At 48.8% G+C, this 21,096-nt stretch overlaps 1 protein-coding gene across 1 annotated transcript in view; it reads right to left on the reverse strand.

Moving 5' to 3' along the window:
• The window catches only part of dclk2a (doublecortin-like kinase 2a), a 57,193-nt gene extending 36,771 nt beyond the window's left edge, over positions 1-20,422 (reverse strand). Inside the window, exons 1-2 of the mRNA XM_083693143.1 lie at positions 19,995-20,422; positions 11,962-12,299 (exon numbers count right to left, since the gene is read on the reverse strand). Of these exons, the coding sequence (XP_083549269.1) occupies positions 11,962-12,299; positions 19,995-20,397 (741 nt within the window). The 5' untranslated portion in view covers positions 20,398-20,422. The remainder of the gene's footprint in view (positions 1-11,961; positions 12,300-19,994) is intronic.
• Between the last annotated feature and the right edge of the window lie 674 nt (positions 20,423-21,096).

Raw genomic sequence — 21,096 nt, forward strand, 5'->3', positions numbered from 1 at the left:
TTGACTGAGAACATTAGCTGCCTGCACGGCAGAGGCTGTGTGATGGGAACTCTCCTCATACGAGAGTTGAAGAGGACGTCAAAAGACTGGCATGGAAGGAGCTGTCACCAGCGCCATCAATATCATCCTTCTGAATTCACCAAGGGCAACATCCACACTTGTGACAAAGTGCCACGCTCAAGACGTAACATTTGTGATTTAGGGAGGCTGTCAAGAACCTCGACAGGGGCTGCCGCGATGATTTGGGATGAATAAATAACCCTCATATCAGCCACCACGCGGGAAAAGCAAACAAATAAAAGAATAGCAGGACTTCACATCCGATGACGAACAGCCGTACCTCCCCCGGTCCAGGGAGAAGATTCTAGAAAATGAAACATGCGTGTTGTTGTTGATCCGGTGCTCCAGTCCTGCCTTGCTTCCTTCCTTCCTTCCTTCCTTCCCTCGTTATAAAGGCTTGCGTGCAGTAGGTACAGTATTCAGGCTGAGAGAGAGAAGGAGCCATTTCAGGCTAATCATGTCTGCCGTCTAAATGGGCTGGCGGGTCTGGGTACTGTACCGTCTCCCTGTGGGGGAACGAGCTGAATGCCATCTTGATTACATCACGCACCGGAGTACAGTAGATGGATCGTGAAAGAGCGCGGCATTTTGGGATTTGGCCATTTTCACGGGAGACGGCATTTTGAGGATATGAGTCATGAACAACGTAGAGGAGAGGAGGTCGCCTTTCCTTCTGAACTGCAGTGGAATGCTGACTGTGTCACACACACATATACACCAAGTCCTTCAGCATTATGTGCCCTTACCCTGGCCATCTCACCTCAACACACACACGCACACACGCAAACGCACACCTGCACACGCACACACACACTCTAGCAGGTCCAAAATTTAGCATTTTCTGCCTAAACACACCCAAGGACGCACGCACGCACGCACGCACGCACGCACGCACGCACGCACGCACGCACACAGGAGAAAGAATGGACCAGATGGCCTAAGGACAGTGTTTATCGATGCTTTAAGGACATGCAGAGGCTCAGGCAGACTGGTCCTCTAGCCATGTGGATGTCAACACATCAGGACAGACCGTCACAGACCATTTAACACCAACCAAATAATCACATCTATTGAATGACAGCGGCCTACATCGACGACTGCAACCTTGGCCCATTTCTGAAAATGGACAGAACGATTGTTATTCCATGGCAGCAACTGAACGAAGCACAAAACCCATTGAAACTATTCTCCTGGGCGCTTCGTGGCGTAGCACACTAATGCGCTTACCACGTAATCGCAAGGTTCCTGGTTCGATTCCGACCCTCGACACGTCTTGCACGTCATCCCTCCTCTCTCTCTCTCCCCCATCCTTCCTGTCAACCTCTACTGTCTCTATCGCAATAAAAGCAGAAATGCCCGAAAAAAAAACTATTCTCCTATTTCACACGGATATAGACAGTTCTGTTCCCGCCCTGACAGAACGCTCCGCGCCTCCCGAAAGGCGTCCAATAGGCTCTCGATCGCATTGGCGTACTATTACATCATGCGTCAGTTGAGACGTGGGCAGGATTTGCTCTCCGTGGTTAGAATACAAACGCTTCCAACCTTTAGAAAAACGCTGTCTTCTCTGTGCAAGGGAGCTGGCTGTGTCTACACGTCTGTCTGTGGTGTTTCGATCCAGTCCCCCCCCCCCCCCCGACTCGAGGGAGTGAAGATGCTCGTATGCTCGAGATGAGTAAAGAACTTTCCCGGGACTAAAGGTCTCACACTGTGTGCACTGCCTCCCTCCCATCTGTATTCGTCTGACATCTAATCACGTTCTACATCATCATCATCATCATCATCTTCATCATCCCCAAATCCATCCTGTTCCCGGGCAGAGCGTGTTCCACAGGGATTTACAAAGGTCAGAGGTTATGATTATGAGCTTCTGACCACGGGAAATAGAAGGCTCTCGACCCTCCGAGTAGAGCTTGTAGTCAGCGGCTACCTGGGGGATGATGGGGGGGGGGGGGGGGGGGGGATAGAAGGAGGAGTGCTGTCAGAGGCTGACTAGGTTGGGGGGGGGTGGGTTACTTTTACCTCCTCCTCCTTCTCTCTCTACATCTTTCAATCCCTCCTCCACCGCTCCGCATCTCTCCCCCCCCCCTCTCTGCATCTCTCCATTCCTCCCCCTCTCCCTTCTTCCGGTCTAGAGTGCCTTGGCCTTGGCCAGCTCTTCATCTGTGCTCATAAAATCATCATAATGTAGTCAGGCCCATTATGGCTCCCTGATGTAGTCAGGCCCATTACGGTCCCCTGATGTAGTCAGGCCCATTATGGTGGTATTGGCAGCCACTCTCTGATAATCACATCCAGTGCTGAGGCCAGAGGAACAACAGGACCTCAGGGAGCCACACGGAGGGGCAAACAAACACCTGCTTTATACACTGTGAAATTACTACAGACCAGGCCAAATACATCTGTTCAAAGGGTGTGTGTGTGTGTGTGTGTGTGTGTGTGTGTGTGTGTGTGTGTGTGTGTGTGTGTGTGTTTCTGTGTATTATGATTCCACACAGACGCAAACCAAACACTTAAATGAAAACAGCAGACTGCATAATGACATCGACAGCCTCAGCCTCGTCACGACTACATCCCCTCTTAAATTTTACGAGGAATAAAACAGAGGTAAAATTAGACGTCGATCAATAAAACTCGTTCAATCCGCTACGTTAACAACCGCTGCAGCGGTTTCAACACGCCCGGACTCCGTCTCTGACCAGAGAGCTCCTGCTCTTTACTTCACTCCCGGCTTTGAGATGCAAAAGGGAGCCTTTCCTCAATAGCAGCAGCTGATTCCATTGGCGCTGACGGCCGAGGGGAAATCAATTAACATTCATTCTGAGGAGCGGCTCAGCAATCAAGTGGGGGGAGAGTGGACTGAGAGCTGCATTGTGTACAGAAGAGAGGGTAAACACACACACACACACACACACTCACACTCACACTCACACTCACACTCACACTCACACTCACACACACACACTCACACTCACACACAGGCGCGCGCTAACACACACACACACACAGGCGCGTGCTAACACACACACACACGCACGCTAACACACAGACAGACACGTGCTAACACACACACACACACACACACACACACACACAGACACAAGCTAACACACACACACACGTGCTAACACACACACACACACACACACACACACACACACACACACACACACACACACACACACTTTGTATCCACCCACTCACACCTGACAGCTGCACTTTAACCCATTAGGCCTAATTATCCGGTTGGGGGGGGGGGTGTGTGTGTGTGTGTGTGTATGTGTGTGTGTGTGTTTGCTGGGGGGAGGTGGTTAGCGGGTTAGCGGGTTAGCAGGCGCTGGGACCTGTGATTTGATTGTAGAGGAGCAGATGGCAGACAGCAGTCAGGAGAGTCCTTGGTAGCACTGGTAGCCTGTTAGCGCTGCTCAGCCCAGAGGGTGAAGCACTTGACGGGCTCCCTTTTCAGACGCCGACTGGGGCTTTGGTGCAGTATGCTAGCTGCTAAGCTAAGCTACGCTAAGCTAAGTGTAAGGCTCTCATTGGTAGGACTTAGGAAGTACTTACAAAGCACCGTGTGATAGTGTTAAAGACTTGGAATCCAATGGTTGGATTACTCAACGTAATTATTTGAGGGGGACTTTGGGATTAGGAACGGTATGCCAGCGTGTTTGAGGAGGAAAGAGGATCCCTTCTTTTCTTGTTTCACTGTAAGAACATAAGCATCCACTTACAGAGCTCAGAGAGAAGACGCACTAAGTCTCAGTCCATCGTCCTTTCATCCAAAGCGGCTTACATTGCAGTGAGTGCACACATTTCAGTATACATGGTCCCAGCTGGTTCACTCTGTGTCTTTACCAACCTATGGGGTTGTTTGAAAAGTTGATGGGCTCCCCGCCTTGTAACATGTATTTAATGTTGTTTAAATTCAGGCGGGGAGCTATATCAGAGTGGAGCCATCCAATTACACCAAACCTAATGTAAAACCATTTTCATTAAACTATTAAAAAAGACTTAAGTGTCCTGACTGAACACACGTAGTAATCTTCCTTTATCTTATAGCCTGGAGAAATATATGTCTGTAAGTAATAAAGCCTCATTTGAATAACTGAATATGAGCCCTTGAGGGACAATTCACATTTACTTTCCATTTATCTTATCCTAAAAACATAGCTTAGCATACGATGCTAATTTCTCCAATGATATTTCCCCAACGATGTATATGTTAGCCTAGAACTAGCTCCACTAGCTACCTATTTTCCTGATTCTAGCTCAGGAGAGACCAAAAGGGACGGTTATAAGTTACGATATGTCGCCCGGATGTAGACTGAAATATACAGGACGTGAGAGTGTGAGTGACTATGGACACCAGACATTGTTGTTGAACAAAGCTACACACATTTCACCGGCGCTGAGGTGCCCACAGAGACCGTGCAGCACGGCGCCATTCACAGGACTGTGTCAATGTGTGCTAAGAATTGTCTCTGTCAATCAAGTCACAGCCTGGGGACGGGGGTTAGTGGACATACAGGACAGAATAATACCTCTCGTCAGTGCAGACATAGACAAACTGCACTGCAATGGAAGCACCTCCAGAGAGCACCACAACACACACACACACACACACACACACACACACACAAATAGCAGTAGACAGGCCCGTCTGCAGACATGACTCCAGACGGGCGCGAAAAGCAGCTTAGCTTTGGGGGAGAGGTTCTGTCAGGTCAGAGAGAGAGAGAACGAGAGAAACAAAGAAAGAGAGAGAGAGCTATAAGTCAAACTGTCAGATTAGCCACTGTCAAGAATAGAGTTGACTCACCAGGCAGACGGGGTCAGGAGGGAGAAAGGGACAGGCATAATACATACAGTAATCCATTTAATGTCTAACTGCATGCTAAATATGTCATGTCATCACCAGATCCCGTATGGTAGAATTAGGCGGTTATTTTGAAACGGCACCGTTTTTGTTTATCTTACAGAAGACCATAACATGTTTGTAACATACTGGAACCTGGGGCTATTTCCATTTCAAGACATGAATCGAGTGTTCAGACGTTCAAATTCCATGTCCAGCTTCCACAGACCGTCAACTGAAATGGATTTGAGTCATTATCTGCTCTCTGAGGGTCGGGTTACATCCTGACATGGTTACACCTTGACTAAATTGACTGTAATCTATTTTTACAGCCAGATACAGAAACATTAACAGAACAGAACAGAAACAGACGCCTCACTCATGCTCCGCTCCACCATAATATATATGTTTATACACACTACTGTATAGCAGCAAAATCCCACAAGAAAAGACATTGAGGAAAAAAACGTTACGTAAATGCTTCATACTAGCAAGTATATGATCATTCCACGTGAAAGGAAGAACAGTTCAGGAGGATCAGCAGTACTGACAGCCTGGAGAAGGCTGTCCACTGGCTGCTCTCCTCTCTGCTCCTGTGGGAGAAGGAGACATCTGCTGTACCATCTCCCTTCCTGTGATCCCATGCCAGAGAGGGGCGGTGAGCCGGGCACACGAGCAGGTGGGAGAGACTGATTTAGCCCTCCACGATCTCCCAGTGGTCTGTAGAACAACTGCTGTAGGAATTTCTCGACCAAATATTGGAAATATGACACTTGAATGTCGACGTGAAATGGCGATGCTCACGGATTACATGTCCGTGAGAGTCCTCGTTGGTTTCCTCTTTGGATGCAAACAGGCACGCCCCAAACAGGCTATCCACTCCACCAAGCCACACGCCGACCCTAACTGTCGAAGACGTAGCCATCAACAACGCTAACATGCTAACATGCTAACTGACTGTGACTGCTGTCATGACTGCAGAGTCACTACCTGTCTTCCACCGTAGATTGAAAACCCATCTCATCAGGCTACATCTTCACAGTCCCTCCTAAAGACCTCTTCACCCCCACTACTCCCCCTGTACTAACCGTACCCCCATACCCCAGAGACCTCTTCACCCCCACTTCCCCCCTGTACAAGTTCTCTCCTGTTAATAATAATAAAAAAAATAAAAAAATAAAAAATAAAAAAAAAGGCTTCTGGCATTACGACTGCCAATGGCCCCTTGTACGAGCATTGATTACTTTGTCTAATGATGACTGTTGGACAGATGATTCACTTACTTAAAACAATGTATTTGTTGTAAGTCGCTTTGGATAAAGGCGTCTGGCTAAATGCCATAAATGTAATGTAAATGTAACTCTCATACGCTTATGTTGACCTCCATCTTGGATGCCCGTTTTCAATGACACCATTCTGATTAAAGACAAATCCAACGCAGGCCTATCCTGTGATCAGCCTCAATGACTAAAGGGACAAGCTGCAGTACTACTCAGCTAGCTCCATAAATAAATAAACAAACAAACATCTACATTAACCTCCTGGATTAATGTGCTTGTAAACAGCGGCCATCCATCCTCCGCAGGACATTGCTTTGGCGGTGTTAGAGGGAGCTGGCGTCTGACGGGAGTCACGTACAGGAGGACGTTGTGTCGCTGGTCTCCGTCGGGGCTGAGTGGGCTGTTTATGGTAATGGGGTTGATCATTAAAGGGGAGGGGGGAGCGGGGAGCGGGGAGCGGAGTCACATGATGCAGCAGGAAGCGGCGTGATCCATCACAAGTGAAAAGGGACGGCTGTGGAACGCATGGCAAATGGGCTTATCATTAACAACCCATGGTGGGGGGGTGTGTGGGTGGGGGTGTGTGTGTGTGTGTGTGGTGGGGGGGGCTGTGTAAATGTGCGTGTGTGTGCGCGTGTGGGTGTGTGCGCGTGTGGGTGTGTGTGTGTGTGGAGAGAGAGGAGAGGAGTTGCATAACAGCCTCATCCGAATCTCGCTCCGTGCTCTTCAATCAAAAGAGCCGTAAGAAATATGGAAGGTACTGCATATCAATTTCCAGGGAGCTCGACAATAACAAAAAAACATCTCAAACCAGAAACGTGGAAACTGAGTCTGTGTCCCTTCAGCGACTCGCGCTCTTCCCTCCATTATGCAACAACTGTTTGGGATACTAAACGTGTGCGGTAGCTTCGGCTGCCTGGCATGCATTGTTAATGGCCTTGAAGCACATTATCTCTCCCTCAGGGCACTGGGCACCAGGACCATTTCACACTGCAGGATCACCACACATACAGTACCAGTCAAAAGTCTGGACACACCTTCTCATTCAATGGTTTTTCTTTATTTGTATTATTTTCTACATTGTAGATTAATATTGATATATATATATATATTGATATTAATATATTAGATTAATATAATATATATCAAAACTATGAAGGAACACATATGGAATTATGTAGTAAACAAAAAAGTGTTAAAAAACCAGAATATGTTTTATATTTTAGATTCTTCAAAGTAGCCACCTTTTGCTTTGATGGCAGCTTTGCACACTCTTGGCAAGGTGTGTCCAAACTTTTGACTGGTACTCTATGAGACCAGAGCTGCAGAACATGGGGGGGGGGCATTGCAGAGCATAGAAATAGAATTAATAGACAGATAGACTACATTATGTAGATAGAGTACTCATTGCCGTGGTAATTTTCTATGAATTCCATTCTATAGCGCACAGAGTACAGTGTTATGTCACAGTAACATCCAATACAATAGCAATAGTACGGCAACACGGCAGTGCCAAACTACTAGAATGAACCCCGGGACAAACTACCAAAAACATTTCAGTTGGTTGTTCTGGTGCCGCTCGGGGAATTAACATTTTTGATTGAGGACCCCTTTGTTCCTCTTTTGATTGTGTTTTATAATGTTGTAATTTTGTGTGATGTATGGTTGTAAACTGTGCGTATGCAGGGCTCCCTTGTAAAAGAGACCTTGGTCTTATAATGGGACTCCCTGCTAAAATAAAGATTGAATTAAAAATAAAAACTCCATCTATCGGCCTCTGTGAGAGTGTACGTAAATGTCCAGGGTTTCAAATAGATACCATCATAATGGACACTATCATAACGAATCACTACAGAAAGGCCAACTGACAATAGAGCAGAACACAAAACATTCTATGGAGGCAAGAAGAGTGTTGTTGGAGCCGACCCTTCTCAGGCCATTATTAACATAATCTTTTCATATTTGCATTCACTCCGCAGCTAGCGGGAGCTTTGTGCATAGCTTCACAAGATGAAAAGAGGGAGAGGGAGGGGGGGGTTAGGGAGGGGGGGGTGTTCCCTGTGAGATCCCGGGGAGAGCCGGCATCCAGACAACCCCCGGAGCTCGTTTTTTGAGACGCACCACTGGCAGCTCGACAAATCCCCTGTGACATCATCAGTGAGCGCCAACCCGCCAACCCGCCGCCGCCGCATCCCGACACAGACACCGGCTTCCAGGGTGGAGACGCCTGCCTGTCTGAAACGGTCCCCGGGGAAGGGTATCCCCTCTCTTTTATCCTCCCTTTTGCTTCTCATCTTTCGCTTTCTCCCCCCCCCCCCCCCTCTCTCTCTCTCTCTCTGCCTCTCATCTCACAACCAAACGGGATTCCTCTGCCGTCTCAGAGCCGATACATCCCCCCTCCCCCCCAACTCCTGACTGATAACCAAATAAAACCTGCCTGCCAACGTGGCCGGAGTCAGGGTTCTCCGGGTGAAGACCTTCATCACGCCGCGGATCCGTTCTTAATGAGCTGCCAGCCTGCGGAGAAGTCAAGCTGTTTCCGATGGCTGTTCTAAATTATCCACGAGGGGGACGGGGACGGAGACGGAGACGGAGACGGAGACGGAGGAGCTTCTTTGTCACCGATACGCAAGTGAACTGGTAATGGGAATTCCCCCTGATCCATCACGCTGCGTGTGCTTGACGCCGTTCAAGAGGCAGGGGTGTTGAGTGCTCGAGTGAGACTATCAATTGAACGCAGGTGATAGCTGATCTTCACACTCAGGCTCTTTCTTTCTTTCTTTCTCTCTCTCTCTATCACTCCCTCGCTTTCTCTCCCTCCCTCTGTGGACGGGAGAGTAATACTCGGAGGCAGGGAGGAGACAGCGGTGCTTTATCACTCACCCTGTCTTGTGACAGTTTGTTAAATCTACTTAAGTCACGCTTCCTTCCCTGAGGTGAGAATGAGTCGGATCTGCCATTTTGGATCAGATCTTCCATTTGCCAGTCATACTGCATTCTTAGACCACGGCGACGGTGAATCTTCTAGAATCTACAGTATCAACACACAACATATATATATATATTTTTTAAATGCATCGTTGCTTGTTCCTGTTGCTGTGTATGCAATATAATATATATATGCCATTTAGCTGACGCTTATATCCAAAGCGACTTACATTGCAGTGAGTGCGTACATTTCAGTATATATGGTCCCAGCGGGAATCAAACCCACAACCTAAGCGTTGTTAGCGCCATGCTCTACCAACTGAGCCACAGAGGACCACATGCTTTGAGAGAAGGGAGGGAGGGGTCAGTCCGGCCCGACCGTGTCTCTCCCCAGACAGGGCCTCCTCTGAGAAGGGACGGTGTGAGACAGGTCTCCTCTGAGAAGGGACGGTGTGAGACAGGTCTCCTCTGAGAAGGGACGGTGTGAGACAGGTCTCCTCTGAGAAGGGACGGTGTTAGACAGGTCTCCTCTGAGAAGGGACGGTGTGAGACAGGTCTCCTCTGAGAAGGGACGGTGTTAGACAGGTCTCCTCTGAGAAGGGACGGTGTTAGACAGGTCTCCTCTGAGAAGGGTGTTAGACAGGCCTCCTCTGAGAAGGGTGTTAGACAGGTCTCCTCTGAGAAGGGACGGTGTTAGACAGGTCACATCTGAACGGATAAGGGTAATTTATTCTCCCGCCCCGTCCAGGGAGATACCCGTCAGCAGGAAAGAAGGGTCAACCTTCTAGCAGGCCCTGTTCTTCCCAGGGTTCTGCTCGGAGGAGTGGGACCTCTGTTCTTTCACTCTTCATGGTCCTGGTTACAATCCAAACTTTCAACCCAAGTACTCAAGGGCTTTTTGTTGCCTATTATGCACTAATGAACATTTTACAATGCATTGATCATTATATGATCAATTAAGTGTATGATATTACAGGATATAACCCTTAACAAGAGTGGTATTGAAGCTGAGTACGTCAAATAGACCATGCACTGTGTGGACCCATCTGGACTATCTAATAATATAAAACCTTGTCAACAAAAGCAACACACTCGGTAGAAAGGTTGCGTAACACAAAGGTCAAAATGTGTATCAGGTCAAAATGTGTATCAGATCAAAATGTTACAGAACAGATTTCTGTTAAAAGCAGGGACGAGTACATATAGTACTGGCGGGCGCTCACACACACACACACACACACACACACACACACACACAAACACACACACACAGGAAATCCACTTAACTTTAACAGCGGATGACCTCTCAGTCTTCTTCTCATTAAATATTCATGACTCAATCTCCATGAGGCAGCATTTGCATCAATCCATAAAGACGAGGAAATGCAGAAGGACACCATCCGTCCCTCACCAACTTCCTCATTACATCACCCTAAGAATGTCTTGATGGGTTAGGATGATGAAGATGATCTGTTGTCACGGCGATGAATAATACATGTCAAACAGAAACATACATCAGTGCACATAAGGCTGTTGCACCAATATCCTTTACTAGGGATCGATGATGCATTGCACGACTGAATAAGAGCAGGTCAGGCAGGAGAAAATGAAAGTCATAAATACAAGTTCGAGGGGCGCAGTTCCAAAATGCATTCATTAGGGTCTGCCGGACGTAATTATATAATAATTATATAATATAATATATAATATAATGTATAACAGCGATTGGATGATGGAGCATAATAGCATAATGACCTAAAGTGCTGACACAGCTGATCCAGATGAATCGTGGAGAGCTTCGTGATAGATAAAGATAAAGACTCTTGGCCCAGGGAGCTCAGCCTTGCTGTCCCATCTGCCTCTGGCTCCTCCCGTTCTGTGCTCCCATCCCCGATGCAGCATTGCGGAGGGTTTATTTTGGATACATTCTCATGAGGCTCTGAAGCACCACCACGTCTTCGTGCTCACTGATCTGGAAGAACTGGAACACGATGACAGTGCGCTTTTTGGCGATGTCACTGTTGAGTACTTTTTTACGGGTTCAAATGTTGACGTTACGCTCTGCCGTGCCGAGCACAAGTTTTTCTGGGGTTTATGGGTCTTGATGATTGCCAGGTCCTCATTGTCCTTTTTTAAAAAAAGGTTCTTTTGTTTTTGGAGTGGGGCAGTTATTTTTTTACATGTTTATTGGATCGAGACAGTAGAGAGAGACAGGAGTAAGGAGGAGAGGGTATGTCAGCAGGGCGTGGGCCAGATTCTAACCCATGCCGACATGGGCGTATGTGAGCACTGTAGGCCATGGTGCTGGACCACTGGACCACCCCAGGCCATGGTGCTAGACCACTGGACCACCCCAGGCCGTGGTACTGGTACCAGACCACTGGACCACCCCAGGCCATGGTGCTAGACCCCTGTACCACCCCAGGCCATGGTACTAAACACCTGGACCACCCCAGGCCGTGGTACTAGACCACCCCAGGCCATGGTGCTAGACCCCTGGACCACCACAGGCCATGGTGCTAGACCCCTGGACCACCCCAGGCCATGGTGCTAGACCCCTGTACCACCCCAGGCCATGGTGCTAGACCCCTGTACCACCCCAGGCCATGGTGCTAGACCCCTGGACCACCCCAGGCCATGGTGCTAGACCCCTGTACCACCCCAGGCTGTGGTACTAGACCCCTGGACCACCCCTGGACCACCCCAGACCACGTGTGCCACCTACATGATTCATGTAGGTGGCACAGGTGATTCATGTAGGTGAACCTACCTGTGTAGACTGTGGGTAGCTGTCAGTGTGTGGTGGAAGCAGGTGCGTTGCGACCGTGCCAGACCTACCTGTTTACCCTCCAGCGTGTACAGCCTCTTCACCGCCCCCGAGTCCAGCTTGATGGCGTCCGTGATGTCGGTGAGGACCTGGTCGAAGGAGTGGGCCGTCTTCTTGTTGAGCAGGATGCGCACGGCCTTGCGGGGCTTCACCCCACTGCGTATGACCGTCACCAGCTTGGGCTTGATGAAGTCCTTGGCCTCGCGGTGCAGCTCGCCCCGCGCGGCGCTCAGGGAGGAGAGGGAGCGGGACGTCCCGGCCCGGATGTTCACCGACCAGTTGGGGTTGATGTTCTTGGTGTAGTCGAGGCGACGGTAGGGCTCGTTGGAGGCACAGACGTAGCTCTCGCCTGCGGGAGGGGGAGGGGGGAAAGGAAGGGGAGAGGTTCGCTTACGACATGGAACGACACTCTTTGTCAGGCGACTGTGTTACAGATCACGGAATCAGAATTGAGCAGTGTGGCGTATTTGACGTGTACGGCTCTCGGCTCTTTGATTGGCTCGTTGCTAGCGCTGCGGCCCTTGGCTGTAACAACAACCAAAGTAACAACGCATGTATAATGGATTTTCCGAAGGCTTATCAAACCAAACCACTTAATAGGGCATTGTGTTACTATTTGATAACTACAGTGCAATCAAACCCAAACCATTTACAGCCTCCAAAAAAGGGCTACTGTGTTACAACTAGACAATTAACTGTATCGACCGTAATCGGCACTAATCTGCTACAGGCCTTGGAAAGTAACTGAAGCCGCCTCGGCGGTGGAGGACGGAGGGTTAACGTTCCCCTGTGGAACAATAAGGCCCATTGAGAGGCCCGGCCAGGCCGCTGTAACTCAGCCTTCTCTGAGCTGCCGCCTTGGACACGCTCCAAAGCAAAGGCTTTTCCTTTTCGCCGCCCGGCATTCCATTGTATCAGTTAGCAAGTGTGTGTGTGTGTGTGTGTGTGTGTGTGTGTGTGTGTGTGTGCGCGCGTGTGTATATATATGTATGTGTGTGTGTGTGTGTGTGTGTGTGTGTGCGAGCGTGTGTGTATACGTGTTTGTGTGTGTGTGTATACATGTGTGTGTGTGTGAGCATGTGTGTGTATACATATGTGTGTGTGTGTGTGTGTGTGTACGAGCGTGTGTGTATACATGTGTGTGTGTGTGTGTGTGTACGAGCGTGTGTGTATACGTGTTTGTGTGTGTGTGTGTATACATGTGTGTGTGTGTGAGCATGTGTGTGTATACATATGTGTGTGTGTGTGTGTGTACGAGCGTGTGTGTATACATGTGTGTGTGTGTGTGTGTGTGCGAGCATGTTTGTGTGTACGTGTGTGTGTGTGTGTGTGTGTATACGTGTGTGTGTGTGTGCGAGCATATGTGTGTATACATATGTGTGTGTGTGTGTGTGTGTGTGTGTGTGTGTGTGTGTGTGTGTGAGCGTGTTTGTATACGTGTGTGTGTGTGTGTGTGTGCGCGCGTGCGTCTGTGCATGTGTGTATTTCCCCCTCAAGGCTGGATTAATTTGACGTTTTAAAAGGGCTTTTGGTGGTAAACAGAAAACCACAAGGAGAGTAGGACGAGGTGGGGGCTTGTTGTTGTTGTTGTTGTTGGGCAACACATGCATTTCCCATTCGCATCCAATGAGTCAAATGAGGGGAAGGAGAGAGAAGCAAACCTCTAATCTTTTCATCATGGCCTTTACTGTGTTAGTCATACCACTAGTGAAACCACTGAGCTATAACAGTCAACACATATTGGCAATAGTGAACCCATATTGGTCTGTTGTTCTTGCTCTGTTTTGCAGTATTTGTCCTTCTTCTGTACCTTCCAGCAGTGCAAGCTCAGAGGGAGAGAGAGAGAGAGAGGGGGGGGGGGGGGGGGAGAGGGAGAGAGAGAGAGAGGGAGAGAGAGAGAGAGAGGGAGAAGGAGAGAGAGAACATGATATGCCTACCCTGTGCTCAGACTCAAAGCCTTCTCTGATGCCAAATGCTTCAAGGCAGGAGGTAATCACCAAGCAGAGCACTGAGACAAGTGTGACTGGCCTTCCCTCTGAGTCAACAGATACCTCTCTCGGACCACATGCACACAGGATCACACTGTCCCAGCTGTGCTGTGAAAAACCAAACATCCCGCAGGACTTCACGACAGAGATCTCCTGACTCATTCCATCCATGGACCATGAACAGTAGCATTCATGCTAAATGATGGCTGGAATCTGGATCAGGAATGTGAACATTCTTCCTTCTTCCAGCACCGTGACCGCCTATGGCCCCTGGTCCGAGCATTGATTACATTATCTTATGATGACTGATGGATAGATGATTCACTTACAAATGTATTTGTTGTAAGTCGCTTTGGATAAAGGCGTCTGCTAAATGTAAACGTAAACATAAAAAACATTTTAACGTAAAAAAACGTAAACGTAAAAATGTAAAAATGTAAACTTAAACATGCTGTGCATCGATGGGAATGCATACCAGGGAACGCTTCGTGAAAACAGAGGTGATTTTCTAAGTGAAATGTCGAAGACTCAGCCTAATTCAATTTGGATCACATGGAAGGAAGGATTAAGACAAATATGTACAGTAACCCCGGGAGAGAATGGAGTAAGGAAGAGAGATAACTGAACTACATACTGTAGTTAGTCACGTGTTGTGTGTTACTCTTAAATGGCAGCTCCTACTAGCCGTAGTGGGTCCCGCAGGCTTCTATGTCTGCAACTGAACTCTTAATTTTGTATGTCACTGTCTACATTATGTCATGTGCGAGCTTCTGTGTGTAATGTAATTTCAACTAACACATTGCTGCTGCAAACCCAATTTCCCCAAGAGGACAATTAAGTAATGATTATCTTGTATGCCCACTCACCAAACATTCAGGGAAATAATCTGGAACAAATGAAAACAAGGCAGTTGAATGACTCAGCTAATGATTTTGACATAAAATTGTTTACTTCTTCTCCACAGACAACTACACAGGCAGTGATAATTATAATACCTCACACACGGCGCTGTGGGAGGTGTGAGAAACAGCTTGCTTAAAGAAGGTGTCAGCTCTCAGGGAATGGAAGAAAGGACACAATGAGATCTACTGTGGGAGCGGTGTGGAAACAATGGTTAACCCTTTAGGAGAATAACCAAACAGACACCCTACAGTACCCTGAATAACGATTGTTTAAATTCAGTTCATGTAGGTTAAGGCAGGGCACTTTAAGGAGAAGGGCAGATGACAGACAGCTGAATCCACGTATGAAAGAAAGCAAAACACATCACATGTTCTTGGGACTCGGCTTAAAAGGTTAAACAGTGTTTTCACCACTGGCTATGCAAATTCATTTTGATCGTCCCACCCACCGCCCCAGCCTCCACCTACTAGTTCGCTCTGTGTTTTTTACCTCCCTATGGGGGGTTTGAAAAGTTTATGGGCTCTATATGGGAGAGCGGAGCCATCCAATTACATCATACCTAATTTACCATTTTCATTCAACTTATCTAGATGATGAGATTTTCTGACATTTGGGAAGGCAGAAACATCTATTGACAGTATATTCTTGATGACAACAATGTCTGCTCTGCATGGTGCATGGTGGTGATGAACCTGTACCACTGACCTTAAGACTCTCAAAACATCGACAGCACATGAAAACCAACTCCACCTTTTTATTCCTGAACAAAACACTATCATTCACCTCATTGTTCCTCATCTGCACGGAGAGACAAAGGGAAGAAGAGAAAGGAGGAGAGGAGGAGGAGAGGAGACGAGGGGGCTTACAAGGCAGAGACTCAGTCCCTTGACACCTGGCTTTATTAAGCTACCAATTAACCAAAGGCTAATTTAACGAGCCAGGCCTCAGCTGGAGGGACCCTGGTGCTAGAAATTGTTGCACCAGAATAAAAGCTGGATAAGAATAAAAAAAAATAGAAGCTGTCATCAATTCAGAGGGTCTGATGGAACAGCGGCGGCCTCTCGGACAGGGGTCCGTGACAACTACACCCCGGGGACACGGGGGGTCTCAGGTGTGACATCATCGGAGGGGTTATAGGGACCCTCGGACCGTCAGCACAGCTGAGACCCTCCTTAACAAGCCCCTCAAACAAACCCAGCGGTTGCTATGGGGACGGCCCTCCCAGCCGGATCCTTCAGAGGGTTCACTCATCTGTCACTAAGCCAATACACACACACACACACACACACACACACACACACACACACACACACACACACACACACACACACACACACACACACACACACACACACCATCAGTCACTGGGTAAGTGAGAGAGAGCAAGAGGTAATAGCTTGATAAAAATGTGCTTATGATGTCCAATGTAGTCCCCTCACTAAGCCTCTGGGTAGTGTGTACAGTGTGTGGAACCCAGTGCATTGCGAGCGGGTGTATTTACCCCAGTGTTTACCCTGTCGGTAGACAGATGCCCAATCAAAAGTTTGCAAACATCTGCTAGTATATTTCATCATTTCCAAAAAAGTGTTAAAAGGAAAGGTGTGTTGTTGTTGCATTTACACACTTCGTACGGTGGTATAAAATCAGTATGGCGTAAAAATCACTATGTTGTCGGTCTTCGCCGGCTTGTTCCAGCGTCCAATACCTCAGTGTTTTCATCAGCTCAGCAGAGACAGTTTGGGCAGACTGATGACACACACAGTAATCCTGCCCAGCCGTGCTGCTCACATGTGAATGGGGCTTGATTGGGTTTCTACACAAAAGACCCCTGCCGTCCTCAATCAATGGAGCAGCCAGGCTGCTGGGCTGTGCAGTTTTGCAGTAACGTCCACCCCCCCTCCCCCTTAACCGCCCCGCCCCCTCCCCCCAACGCGCGCGCACGCACGCACACGCTGTGCAGTTTTGCAGTAACCCCCCCCACAACACACAGTGCAGCTTTGCAGTAACCCCCCCACTCCCCCCCCACAACACACACACACACAGTTTTGCAGTAACCCCCCCTCACACACACACAACACACACACACACACACACAGTGCAGTTTTGCAGTACCCCCCCCAACACACACACACACACACACCCCTCCCATTTTGATGGCTGAATAAACAAAGACAAGAGGTTGGTGTTTTGGCTTGCCCACGTCTACCAGTCAGCCGGCAGGGCCAACACGCTCTGGAACCCACTGACTGACTGCATTCTTGTTTGTCTCGCCCTCCCTCAACCGCCAGGAACACCGCCCCTCGCGCCCTCTCCTCCGCGCCTCCCCTCGCCTCCTGCCCCTTCTCCTCATCGCAGCGAGTGGAGGACAGGGGAGGAGGAGAGGACGCGAGGAGGCGTTGTGTTGCTAACAGCTGAGAAAAGGCTTTTGTCTCCAGGGCAGGCTAGCACAACGGAGGACGCCCCCTGACCCTTAGACATGCCCTATTTCTCCTCAACGCAGCGGAGGGCACAGCGGAGGCCTGGGGGGGGGGGGGGGGGGGACCGGAGAGGGCAGAGCCTTGCCGTGATAATGAGGGCTCCTCGCGCGGAAGCGGAGCAACTCTGCCGTCTCGTCTTTGTTGCACGGCGAGAACAAGGGAGGGAAAACGGAGGGAGGCGTTCCAAAATAAACTTGGCACGCGCTCAAACCTCCGGTAGGATTGGCTTAAGAGCTCAGACCTGACTCCTGTGGTGCGGAGCCCACGGTGGTGAGTAAGTGGGAAACGTATTGCGTTCTCCGTCGGGAATTACTCCTACGTTCGTTCTCGGCTCCTAGAAATAAAGTGATTCGGGCCCAGATACTGCTTTTGGCCCGCCCCTCTGCCAGAACTCAAATGAGTGACGCCTGGAGGGTTTTGTCCCGGTTGCTTGGCAGGAAACGGGATGACTGTGGCGTCCAGAGGTGGAGGAGTCACGTGACGATGCAGCCAGGTCCATAGTTCCACCTCTAACGCAACGCAGCAGCCTGCCCCTGCCAATGTCATCCTAACCAGAAACGATGCCAACAGCCTCTCAGCGATGGGCACTGACCTAAATCTACCCCCTTCTCTGTCTCTTTCTCTCTCTTTCTTTCTCTCTCTCCCTACTCCCCCCCCCTCTCTTTCTACCTCTGTCTTCTCTCTCTCTCTGTATCTCGCTCCCCCTCTCTATCTCTCTCTCTCTCTCCCTCCCTCTCTCTGGGGACAAGGGCGGAGGTAACGAGTGCAGCAGAGACTCTATATTTTGGGAGGATGTCAGATTGTTATAGACAGGAGAGAGAGAGAGAGAGGAGAGGAGAGGAGAGGAGAGGAGAGGAGAGGAGAGGAGAGGAGAGGAGGAGAGGAGAGGAGAGGAGGGGAGAGGAGAGGAGAGGAGATAGGTGGTGTGGTCGTGCTGTGGCCAAGCTGTAACCTCTGCTACAGAAAAGAGGATTGCGGTGAGGTCACAGAGCAGACGGCCGATTACAGAGTCCAACACAAAGATCAACTTATTAGTGAGACTGTGGCTGGCCACTATGGCTGGGTTCCACTGTGCCGTCCTCTCCTCATACCACAGAAACCTGACCAAGGCTGGTTGAGCTGCAAAACATCAGTGCTTTTTTAACAATTATCTTGCGATGCATTAGGCCACAACAATAAAGAAAGTGCATGGATGACTACTTTTTAAGTGGTTTGCCCTTATGCGTTTTACATGGTGTCTTTTGTGTCTGTTTAAGTACCTACTCATAACACAGTGCTGAGACATGAGGAAGGAAGATGGTGTCTGACTGTAAGTACTACATGCTGTATAACAAAGATGGTGAAGAAAGATGGTGTCTGACTGTAAATACTACATACTGTATAACAAAAATGGTGTCTTCCTGTAAGTACTACATACTGTATAACAAAGATGGTGTGGTACTTTAAGTACTTCATAGTGTATAACAAAGACGGTGTCTTCCTGTAAGTACTACATAGTGTATAACAAAGATTGTGAGTTATCTGGGTCCACCTATAGCATCTTTTATTGTAGTGATTAGTGCCTTTCCAATACCAGCTTCATTTCTACATCAGTGTTGACATTTTCCATTATCCCCCCTCATCCTCTCTGCTCTATACTAAAGCAGGGGCCAAGGTGAACATAAAAGATATTGGACAGGGGGAGGGGTGAGGGGAGGGGTGAGGGGTAAGGGGTAAGGGGAGGGGGACTTACATTTTTCATGCCCCGAGGGTGAAATCACTCTAAAAGGACCGTTTTAACAGCCAATGAACCCTGCGCACGACCCACAAACACACACACACACACACATACACATACACATACACACACACACACGCGCACACACACACAAAACAGACAGGGCTCCAAAAGGGATCGATGCACATTAATGGAGCTCTGCGTCAGACTACAGTCCTAGATTCCCTGGCTTTGCCTGGGTCACGTCTGCTGTGTCAGAAAGGAGCCCTGCGCTGATGATGCAAGAGAGACAACTGTGTATGGAGCTCAGTGGTTCTGAATCTCTGTATTACAGAGCACAGGAGGTGTCACGGGAGTCCGTGTGTTAGTAGAACAAACAGTACAAAGAAAAACAGTAGATGTATATTTACAGAGGCTGCTGTGAAACCTGTTAATGGTTTGGGTGGGAGATGATAGAATCTACATGATGTAGCTCAAGATAGCCTATGTCCCCCATTTGCTTGTGAGGTGGGCTTGTGCCGCGGGCCATGGAGGAGGCTGTTTGGCTTACACTCCGGGGAGAACTGATAACACACCTGCCCATGTAGGGAAAAGAGGACGTTGACCAGCAGCCGGGGAGATCTAATGACGTCCAGGAAGTGAAACGGCTTATTAGGCTGGATGCTAGAACCAGGGAGTCTGGGGCAAACCTAATAACGACTGCATCAGTCGACTCAACTGCCAACATGTGCATGTAAAATATCAAATCAACTCAAATCAAAGTTTATTTGTCATATACACAGAATACAGCCTCAGACGGTGAGATGAAATGCTTCGGTCAAGCTGGCTCCTCAACAGTGCAACAACGAAGTAATAATAATAATAATACAAAAAAACAGTAACATAATGTGGCAAACAAGTATTGATCTCTATTCATGATGTATGCCTTTCTATGACCGGGGGCGTCTGTGTGACCTTACCCTCCACTAGATCATCCAGGCTGGCGACCCTCTTGCCGCTTTCCACCGTGTATAAATACCGGACTCCCTGCGGCAGGTTGACGTTGTCCGAGAGAGACCGGGTCAGGTCCATCAGAAGGGCGTCCAAGGACCTAAAACGGTCGTTGGAGACTGCATACACCAAACCGTTGAAGTATTTGTCCCCATTTCGATAAAACCGCACTTTTTTCGCTTTCTTCTCCAGGCAGAGAGACTGTAGCGTGCGCGTCCGGTAGAAGCTGCAGTGCGCGCTGTGCGCCGGGCTGGGGACGAGACCGGTGCCTCTCGAGCCGCCCTGGGAACCGGAACCGTTAGCTCGTGACGAGCGGTGCGTCTTGTCCCGTTCCTCGAAGTGTTCCCATTCTATACTTCTGCTGAGCGACATGTTTGTTTATTGTGTTTTTATCTTTTCAAAATACGAAAATCCCAAAACGGAGCACTGCTCCTGCACTCACTGGTCCAAGGGAACTCCTATGTTGTCAAGCTCGTCCCCAAATAACGGACGCTAACCGGCGATACTGTATCTTGAAGGAAAGTGTACTTGTACAGTATCTCCCCGCTCTGGTACAGTCCAGATACAATGTTCTGCCGGTGCAATATCAAACCCGTGGTTATCTTACCTTGCCTAAGGTACACACACGGGCAAACTCTTTGTCACTGAAATATCAGGAGGAGAAAAAAACGAAAACGATGAATCAGGAGTCCCACTGAAATCCACCGGTACACTAGAACGAACACCAGGTGCAGCGAATCCCGTCTTGATCGGCTACTGTCGCGCAAACCGTTGTTTATCAATCACCACCGTCGGGGAAAACACACGGTTCCAAACGACCTGAAACGAACGTGTCCGGCAGAACCTCGAAAGTTAAAGACAGAGAGGGCATTGCGTAGAAAACCACACGACATCCGAATACATCCACAGAATCTAACAAAGCCGCATGCTTGCTCCGAAAACCGCAAGCCGCCTCTCCTTTTCACATGGTTTATTTGACGGCCAGCCGCTCCACACTGTATCAGGAGAAGCCGTCCTGTAGTACTAGTCAACACGGAGGGTGGAGGAGGGACCTCCTGGGTCCTAACGCCG

This window comes from Argentina silus, assembly GCF_951799395.1.
Source record: "Argentina silus genome assembly, chromosome: 21".
Taxonomy (NCBI): Eukaryota; Metazoa; Chordata; class Actinopteri; order Argentiniformes; family Argentinidae; genus Argentina; species Argentina silus.